The sequence below is a fragment of the Stylophora pistillata genome, chromosome 12 (assembly GCF_964205215.1).
Source record: "Stylophora pistillata chromosome 12, jaStyPist1.2, whole genome shotgun sequence".
NCBI classification, from domain to species: Eukaryota; Metazoa; Cnidaria; class Anthozoa; order Scleractinia; family Pocilloporidae; genus Stylophora; species Stylophora pistillata.
The window spans coordinates 16,875,266-16,885,625 of record NC_142530.1 but is presented as its reverse complement, the minus strand read 5'-3'; the positions used below and the strand labels follow the sequence as shown (position 1 = coordinate 16,885,625).

The window sequence follows — 10,360 nt, the reverse complement described above, 5'->3', positions numbered from 1 at the left end:
GGTCCCCTTTGTCTCTCTCAAAGAGGAAGTGGCACTAAAGTTCTTTACTTCGCTCCACCACAAAGACTGTTCACAGTCTTTTAAGTGAGATTAACGCGATTCGTCAGCAAACTAAACCCCGGTAAGTTTCCCTGAGTGAGGGCCATTTGACGTCGTTTGATGAGATATTTCAAGGTTGGATTAATCCATAGAGGCTCGTTACACTGGATTATTTTGGATCGTAAGGAGATCACAATCACGCCATGAAAGTGCATACGTGTAAACTGCCAGAGCACTTCCTTCTCTTTACACCATCAGTCCTCATGATCGCGTGACAGAGTCACGCTATCTTGCTCGTTGCGTGACCTTTCGGCTCAGCCCTGCTTCAGATGTATAAACAATATGGCGGCTCCCCAAGTTGCATGCCATGATCAAGTTAAGTCTCTTTGTATCAGCGGTGGGACGCACGGAAATGAACTCAGTGGCGTTTACCTGGTGAAAAACTGGCTGAGAAATGGTGCTATCGAGATTAAAAGAAATTCTTTTCGAACTCATGCTGTACTAGCGAATCCCAGGGCTGTCGAACGATGTGTGCGCTTCATTGATGTGGATCTCAACAGACAGATTAAACCAGAAAATCTGTTGTCTTCTGTTAAGAAAGAGGAGGAAGGTTGTCCATATGAAATACAGAGAGCTCGAGAACTGTATTCACAATTTCAAAATGAGGCCGGAAGAAAGGTTATTGATTTCTGGTTAGATCTTCACAACGCAACTGCAAATACGGGGTCCTTTTTTATAATGAGCAGCTCTATGGATCCATTCCCGTTACATGTAGCAGCACAAATGCAAATAGAGTTCCCTGAGCTACGCATTATGCTCTTGAAGGAGGGGAATTTTGAAGGGCACCATTTTGGAGGGGGCCAACACGAAAACAGCAAATGTGCCTCTGAATTTCCCACCCAAGGTGTTCGAGATTTAGGTGTGGAGGGCATGGGTTTGGAAATGGGCCCATTGGCACACGGCACTTTGAACACTGCTATTTATAATTTGGCAAAGAAAATAGTTTGTTGTGTGCTCGACCAGGTGGACAAGTTTAATAATGGCCATGAATTTGAGGAAAAGGAAATAGAAGTTTTTAGATCACTGGGCAACATCTACTTTCCCACTGATGCAGAAGGTGAACTTTCAGCCATGGTATCACCAAATGTGGAAGGAAATGACTGGAAACCACTGTATCCTGGTGACCCACTCTTCCTGTCATTTTCTGGTGAGACCATCCCCTTCACAGGGGAATCTGTGGTGTGGCCAGTTTTTATAAACGAGGCCGCATATTTTCCAAACAACATAGCAATGACGATCACTACAAAGGAAAAGATAACTGTTCCAACACTGAAGTTGAAAGCAAATTAAAATTTGACTGTTCCTTACTTTGTGAACTCACATTAGTGGTAATTAAGGGTCTCACAGTTAGCCAATTGTAGGCCTGGTCTCCCTTCAACTCTTAGAAGTGATTTACATATAACTTCTCCCTACAATATCCATACAATATCCAGTAAACAGGTAATGAGAATACTCAAACTTATCAGGTAGAAGTTGTTATCCTCCTCTTCCTAGGGAGTCTGGTTTTTTTGTTTTTTTTGTTTTTGTTCCTAAGAGTCAACCAATTTGAAGATAATTACATTTATGTATATCATGAGTTCCATGAAATTTGTATAAAGGCCACCACAGTACTTGAGGGTAGATCGACCTGCTAACCAGTTGCTTTTGCTTCATGCCTTGTGAACAGTGTTTTAGAGGAAAAGGCTGTTCTGTACTCCAATATAAACTAATAGAAAGTGATTTATAGAGTAAAAAGTTAACCATTATCCTTTGTTGCAATTTCTCTTTATACCTATTTCTAGTTTTAAGTTTCAGTTAACAGGAGTCATGCAAAACCATCACTGTTTTGTTCCTTTTTGATTTATCATTGCAATTTTGTCAACAGCATACAGTATAAAGACCTATGTAACCCAAAAACAAACCAAATTGGATCATATTTTCTATTCATAATTGGTAAACTTTAAGCAGTTATTGGATGAAGTTGATCATGTTATCAAAAATTATCAAGGTTGAGGTCAGAGTTATGTGCCAAAGCTGAAGGCAGATAATGCAGACACAAGGTTTGATAATTCATGATATCATATGAAAACCAAATTCAATAACTGTTTTATTGAATATTTTTTAAGCAATCTCCAAAAAAAAAAAAAAAAAAAAAACACTTCACTCAGAGTTTGCAAGAGTTTGAGAATGCTAGAGGGACAAGTGGCTTGGAAACTAGGCAGACTTTGAACTTGACATGATAACCTCTGCTGTAGATAATTGGGTCAACATGGCAACTTCACAAACTATACATAGCATATCAACTGTATGCTCTTGACAGATCAGAATTCTCATAGTAAGTTTAATGGATAAGATCAGTTATTTAACAATTATTCCACGAGCGCGCATTGGATATGAGATGATAAATAGCCAACAAGGTGCGTAGCGCCGAGTTGGCTATAATCATCTCATATCCAACAAGCGCGAGTGGAATAATTGTTTTATTAAAAACGTTAAATTAAATTATTAAATTTTATTAAATTTTTAGCTCCCTTTTAATTTTAAGCTGCCACGTACGCTTACCATATTTGTAGATTATAGTATATTGGCTGATATACCATAATGGCTAAGCCAATAAAAAGTCTTGAATTGCATTATCCAATGATTTAGTTTTTTATAATTACATTTATCCAATGAAAGCCAGCTATATTTTGCTAGGGAAGCGGTAGCAGGGGTTCAAGTTAATGATTCTGTTAACGATGACAAAGGAATCATGTCTTTCCCATTCTTGCAAAATACTTGTGCGTCAACCTTGTTTCTGCTTGTGAGTTTTGTTCACTTTACATATGACTCTTAAAACTTCTTTTCATTTGACAAAGCTACATCCAGAAACTTAAATGTTTTTTGTGTCTGTATTTGCCTAAGTTTTTTATGCAATTATTGATTTATCCTGAAACTGTTTTCTGTCTTGGTATGTCAGAGATGCAGGTATAGAGCCACATATTAATGGCTGTTATTTCAATACTTACTACGAGACACAATTTCCAATTTTTGTTTTAGCTTCTTGGCAGATGAGCTATTAATTTTATGGGGGTGTTTGAGTGGTTCTTATGAACCTGTGAAATATACTTGAGCATATTTTGTATTATTACCCTACAATTTGTTTGTTTCCATCCAGAGTAAAGGGCTAATTCCATTTAACTGTTCGTGTTTAGAGTGGTTTTCACTTGTAATTCTGGTAATCACATGGTTTCATTATAGAGTAGCAGAGAGAATATAGAGCTACAGTACACTGTTTTGAGAAACCATCCTATTTTGAATATTCTCAATTTGTACTCCTTCACTTTAAATGTATCATTTTTATGTATACTCTGAAAATAATGCCCAAGACTATCATGGGACCATACTTCGAGAAGAACACATTTACCTTAACGTTGTGGCTAAATGACCAGTAGCCGGTCAAGGTTTTCAAATCACTAAATCACCGGCAGTCTGATATTTTGCTCAAATTTAAGGAATCAAAGAAACACATCCAGTTCAAACTATCATATGCAGATTAAGAACTGCCAAGCTATCTAGGAAAGCTTTATAGATCGCAAGTCTATCGCTTGGTTTACGCTCGGCTCAGAGAGCTAAACCATGGTTTGTGACACTTAGTCTTTTTTTAGGTCGACGGCCGGCCACAGTTTTCAAATCACTAAATGACCGGCAGTCATATTTTGCTCAAAAATTTAAGGAATCAAAGAAACACATCCAGTTCAAACTATCATATGCCGATTAAGAAATTCCAAACTATCCAGGAAAGCTTTATGGATCGCAAGTCTATCGCTTGGTTTACGCTCGGCTCAGAGAGCCTAAACCATGGTTTGTGACACAGTCATTTTTTAGGTCGACTGCCGGTCACAGTTTGCCTAAGGAGTCAAAGAAACACATCTGATTCAAACTATCATATGTCGATTAAGAACTGCCAAACAATTCAGGAAAGCTTTATAGTATGAGGCGCCAAAGTGGACTAAAATGCCGTTAGCAATTTTTCTTTCCAATTACATAAATATGTTCTAAACTGAAGATTTTTGTCCTCAGTTTACATATTAGATGCTAACTTTGTGAAATATTTATGCTCTTTTTCGCATTTAGTTTCTAAACTCTTCAGTTGCATTCTAATTACAAAGAAAATGAGTTCCAAGTACAGAAAAAAATTATTCTTACTGAAATATGTTTTAGATGTTCTAATGTTCTTATTACATTTTATTAAAAAAATAAAGTATTGTAATAATGTTCTTTTCATGCCACGTTTGAAAAAAACTATGCTCATAAGAAAGAAAAATTATCCTTTTCTCAGTCAGAAAATACATGGCAATTGCAAAAAATACGTTCTAATTAGTATGTAAATTATTCTCAGTTGAATTTTCTCGTGCTAATTAAAACACGCTTCTAATTAACATGCAAATTTATGCTACACAAAGACGTGTTGGGCGAGGGTATCGCGCTAATTTTAAAGCTTTGAATCTAAAGACTATCTGGAAAAGCTGCGATATGCCTTTACACCGTCGAGGAAGAGGCGACATAGAGATGGCTAGAGAGATTCTTAGAAAATACTCAAGCGGTTCTCGGTCAAATTGCTAGCTTCAGTCAACAATGGGACTGGAGACCCAGAATACAAACCTGGGCGACTTAGAAAACGTTGTTGATCGAATGACCGAGATCTGTACAACGTTTAGCGTTCTTCATCAGAGTGTACCCACTAACAGTGCTGCAAATAATTCAGTTGCTGGTCTGATGAGTATTCTAGACGATATACGAACACATCTTTGTACAAGACTCAAAGGTTTAAATACAGAGAGTGCCTGTTCTTATGAAGACCAATGCCAGTGAGCCGGCACTGGCGAAAAAAAAAGGCTGATAGTTTCTGAAGAAACTGTTTGGGGCTGCGTCGGTGGGGGTAACGAAATAATTTGAATATATCAACAAAGTTGAAATGGTAAATTGGCCACTGTTACGATTATAAAAGCTGACGTTTCGAGCGTTAGCCCTTCGTCGGAGTGGCGAAAAAGGTCGTCCTCCTTTTGAAATTATGAAGGATCAACTGCAATTCTTGCGAAGTAAACACTTTCGCTGGGCTAAAATTGCTAAATTACTGAGAATTTCAGAGAGAACTCTTAGAAGACGAAGAGAGGAGTTTGGAATCTGTTACGAGTTCGATGTTTGGTGGCAGGTGATTTGCAGCCTAAACGCAGAGTTATCGGAACAGCAACAAGAAGGTTTATTCCAAAATTAACGTGGTTTTCACTTGATAAACTTTACTTCGGTTTAACAAAATATACCAATTTTAGAAACGATGATATAATTTACTAAAATAAACTAGCCATGACCATCCTAAGAAATTCTTTTGAACCTTTATGCCCTTTATCAGCTCAATGTGTGCTAAGGATAAGAATTCGGATAATATTTCTCTAAACATCCAAGGACAACTACAACAGAACAAGCAGACAGTTGTAGAGGAATTCACACGTTACTTTTCAACAATCGCAGACAATATTGGGGGAATGGAGGCGTTATGCTTGACTGACAAAAATTGTTGCAGACACCCTGGGGTAAGTGCAATAAGACACAGACAAATGCCAAGTATGTTTGACTTCAGGAGCATTAGTAGAGAGGAAGTTTGGATGCCCTTCGGGGTATTAACCCGCATAAAGCAATAGGGTTTGATGGGTTGTCTCCCAGAATGCTTCAGTTGGTAGCAGATGAGATTGCAGAATCCTTAACGGTGATATTTAATTAAGTAATTCAGGAGAGCGAATGGCCTATGGAGTGGAAAAAGAGGGGAATGGGCACCAGTGTACAAGAAAGAGGACCCTCAAAACGTAGCCAATTACAGACCAGTAATTTTGTTTGCTACCCGCAGTGGACAAGATCTTTAAACAATTGCTCTGCTTTCAATTGAGAGATAAGTTTGAAATTATATTTGACAACTCAATGTCAGGATATCGAAAGCGGTACAGTTGTGAAACAACTTTGATACGACTGGTAGAGGACTGGAAATACGAGAGAGATATTGGGGAGACTGTAGCCATCTTGTCAACTGACATGAACAAAGCCTTTGACTCCGTGCATTCGATATTACTCATAGCCAAACTGAAAGCTTATGGCTTTTCTAAAAGTGCTCTAACTTTGATGAAACTATTTCGATGGGAGAAAGAACAGATCACGCGTAGGAACGGCGACCAGTAATTGGAAGGAAATAAAGAGGGGATGTCTCCAGGGTTCCTCACTAGGGCGCATGTTATGGAATGTCTATCAGAATGATCTGTTTTAAATCCAGCGTGACAGTCATTTATCATTATATTGAGATGATCATCAACTCTACTATGCACATAAAGATCCAGGCTGTAGTGGTGATCAACAGCAAATATGAAGTAAATCCGTTTTTTCATGCAGTGCAACAATGATGGAAGACAAGCGTCGAGATGATACAGAAAGAATTTCCTGCAGGTAACCCAAGAAAATATCAAGCAATGCCTCAAACGATTCTACTCATGCAGGATGTTGAAATTGACAATTTCATAGTGCGGCCAATGGATGAACTTAAACTCTTGAGGGTTTTGTTTGACAGGAACTCGTTGTTTAGTAATCATATATCTGCAATTTGCAAGAAAGCTGAGGTGCGGGTGAGCATCCTAATGACAATGCGCAACATGATTTCAATGAAAGCGAAATTAAGAATATACAAGGCCGCCATATTGCCATTTCTGACATACTGTAGCCTCGTTTGGCACTTTTGCAGAGGCTCAGATCGGAGAAAGCTTGAGAGCGTCAATGAACGGGGTTTGCGAGCTGTATTTTGTGATTGAAAATCATCATATGACGAGTTATTAGCACGTGCACGGATGACTAGTCTATACAATAAGTGCTTGCAGGACATTGCAATCCTCATGTATAAAGTGAATATAAGTTAACAGCTTCGAATATTATCGATCTTTTCAGCGTATCATCGACTAGTTATAACCTACGAAATTCAGACTTCTTCATCCCTAGGTTCAATACTGTAAAATATGGCAATTGCAAGCTTAAGTTTAAGTTTAAGTTTAGTTTAAGTTTAATTCATTTGCCACGGGAATGGCAGGAGAAAGGAACAGAACTTTCGTTCCAATTGACACCTAACCCCCTTTTTACCCACCCATCCCACCCCAGGGAGGACATCCATCACGTGTGTGGGAAATTAACGTCTCCTACCCCAACCCTGCAGGAGACGGGACCTCCAATTATCGTCCCTATCCGAGTAGACTAGAAAGTCTAACCATTTGCAGATATTATTACAAAGGCTGCACTTTCTTCTCAGTTAATTTAAGACCCTGAGTGTTGGTCCGGCCGGATTTGAACTCACGACCTCCCGCACAACAGTCCGGCGCTCTACCAATTGAGCTAACCGGGTGGCACTCCATTAGATACGTTGGACCACTCTTATGGTCCAAACTGTCTAAGAAGGAAACGGCCCTAGCCTCATTATCGGCCTTTAAAACATGAATCAGAAAGAAGGACCTTTCAGGTCTTACAGTTGAGAACAAATGTTCAAATTGTTACCTGTGTGACACTTGGGACTCTACTTATTAAGTTAATCTTTCGCTCACTTTTAGAATAATTATATTACATTGTAAACCATTTTATTGTTATCATTATCATTTATTTTATATGCAGATTTAAAATCTTAATGCTATTAATGAAATGACATTAGATTTTGTTAGACATTTAAGAATAAATATTAGCGAGAAAAACACACCACGTTTCGATGACTCCATGTCATCATTCTTAAGTGAGAAGAGAATAAAAGTGAATAGTTAATTTATACCGTACGAAGGTGACAAACGTAAAAAGTTAAAAAAAATTTTTTTAAAAAATTTAAATAAATAATTACGCGTGTTGAGTTCATAAATGTAAACTATTAAATAAATAGTTTCGCGCGTATGGAATCCGATTGTTTGTTCAAAGAGGGCTTCATCTTCTTTATGAGAAGCATTTCATGAACTAAACAGTCTAGTTTCCCGGTGCACTTTTTAAGTACGTTGAAATGCTTGGTCAGGTCGCCGGTGCTTTGTAGGCCGTGGTCGCTCTTTAGATGTTTTCCGATGGCCGAATTACGGTGCTCATTAATACGTTGATGTAAATGCCGACTGGTGTACCCGACGTACTCTGCATCACACAGATCAAATTTATAATTATATACAACGCATTGTTGGCTAACTATAGGAGGTTTAGGCTCACGTACTCTGAGATCTTCACAGATTTTGCCACTCTTGAACACGGGATGAAGGGTGTGATCGATTTTGTTGCTTAGATATGATAATTGCCCTTTCACTGCTTCAGCTGACTTTTGATCTTTAAAAGGCAAAACCACTCGGTAAACAGCATTTGCGTTGATGGATAATTGAGCTTGCACTCCAGGGTTTTCCGACCTAACTGAGGTGACAAAGTGAGAGATGGTGGAATTGATGAGGTGGTCGGGATACTTGAGGTTTGTAAACATCATCTTTAGATGATCACATTCAGATTTGAAGGACTCCCATGTGGACGACAGGCGGAATGCACGATTCAACATGGTCTTAAGTAGTGATTTCTTGTAACCTTTATCGACGTGGCTCTGGTGATGAAGCAATAGGCCTGTGTTAGTTGGTTTCCGATAAACACTACTTTCTAGTTTACAGCCTTTCTTGAGCACTTCCATACCGACAAAAGGTAACTTGTTTCCAGATGCTAGTGCCATGGTGAAGTGTATGGACGGATGGCAGTTATTTAGCGTTGGTAATAAATCTTCTGCCGCTGGTACACTTGTAACAATAGCAAACGTGTCATCCACGTACCTTCTGTAAAATTCGGGGAGCTTGTCAAGTTGTCTTGATCTAGTTTCTCTTAGAAATGCGTTTGCCATAAGTGGGCCCAATGGAGAACCCATGGCCACACGGTCGATCTGCTCATAAAGATTGCCATCAAATTGGAATAGTTGATTCATAGTTGCAACTTCTAGAAGTTGAACCAGTTCAGGCTTTGTAATGCTGAGGTCGTGTGTAGTATTAAACCAGTTGTCAGCGAACGCCTTCTCAGCGATGATTTCGATCGTTTCTTGAAGCGGCACATTAGTGAATAGTGACGTGACGTCATAGGATACCAGAATGTCATTCTCGTCGATGACTAGGTTTTGAATGTCATCGGCGAAGGAGAAGGTATCTGATATTGTGTAGCGATTGCTTGACAGGGGCTTCAGTTTGTCATCAAGCCACTTGGCGAGGGCATAGTTGTAAGTGCCGGTGGCAGATAGGATAGGTCTCATCGATGGATTCTCTTTGTGTGTCTTAGGGAGTCCATAAAGATGGGCAAGGCGTGAGCCAGCCTGGCAAACACAGTCGGCAATCTGCTTTGGTAAGATCTTCCGTACAACAGATGCAAGATGCTTCTCCTTCTCCAATAGAGGGTGGTAATGCTTTACTGGGCGGCCTCTCGTTTTTGGTCTCTGCAGGCTGACAGGTGTAAGAATAGTAAATATTATAGTAAATATTCTGTTCTATATATTATCAATAAGCTTCATGTAGATTTTGTTAACTAGGTGTCCCCGATTAGTAGGCCACTTGTGGCCAGCTAGAAGAATCTGACACATCAATAAAGTAATTGACTTGTTGATTTAACAACCGACAACCATGCATCTTTTTCAAAGTATTTTTCAACGCGGAGAATGTCCACGGTTTCTTCGATTCCTTAAATTTTGGGCAACCATGTCATTTAGTGATCTGAAAACCATGACCGGCAATCGCCCTAAAAAAAATCTAAGTGTCACAAACCATGGTTTCGCTTTGAGTCGAGCGTAAAACAAGCGTTAGACTTGCGATCTATAAAGCTTTCCTGGATCGCCTGGCAGTTCTTAATCGATATATGATAGTTTGAACTGGATGGGTTTCTTTGATTCCTTAAATTTGAGCAAAATATAAGACTGCCGGTCCGTTTAGGGATTTAAAAACCTTGACCGGCTGCCAGTCATTTAGCCACAGCGTTACCTTAAGTCTACCCTCTATCATATAAATCCCTAGCATGGGAATGAAATATTTTGAACCACATATGACCATTACAATAGATTGAAAAAGCAATGCACCTTACCGTTTGTCAAAAATATATGAACTTCATATATTCATTGCATCTCACTTACCGTTAGTATGAAAATAGTGTAGTTTTCAGAAATGAGCAACCTAAAGGGCTGTGAGTTTGTGACTAAAATTGGACGTGGGACTCGGGGACGTGGAGACTGGGAGACTGGGAGACT

The 10,360-nt window shown here is 39.0% G+C and overlaps 2 protein-coding genes across 2 annotated transcripts; one reads left to right on the top strand and one right to left on the bottom strand.

The window, feature by feature from the left end:
• Nucleotides 1–243: 243 nt before the first annotated feature.
• Nucleotides 244–3,258, top strand: LOC111333775 (aspartoacylase). The gene has a single exon (XM_022939397.2). It carries the CDS (start codon nucleotides 382–384, stop codon nucleotides 1,387–1,389), a length of 1,008 nt encoding a protein of 335 aa, XP_022795132.1. The 5' UTR covers nucleotides 244–381; the 3' UTR covers nucleotides 1,390–3,258.
• A 4,575-nt stretch (nucleotides 3,259–7,833) lies between these two features.
• LOC148719023 (uncharacterized) lies at nucleotides 7,834–9,574 on the bottom strand. The gene has a single exon (XM_088741392.1). The coding sequence runs from the start codon at nucleotides 9,377–9,379 to the stop codon at nucleotides 7,997–7,999; it is 1,383 nt and encodes a 460-aa protein (XP_088597518.1). The 5' UTR covers nucleotides 9,380–9,574; the 3' UTR covers nucleotides 7,834–7,996.
• Between the last annotated feature and the right edge of the window lie 786 nt (nucleotides 9,575–10,360).

Coding starts and splice junctions, on each gene's coding strand:
- LOC111333775 (XM_022939397.2), top strand. CDS start 382: ATGGCGGCTCCCCAAGTTGCATGCCATGATCAAGTTAAGTCTCTTTGT.
- LOC148719023 (XM_088741392.1), bottom strand. CDS start 9,379: ATGAGACCTATCCTATCTGCCACCGGCACTTACAACTATGCCCTCGCC.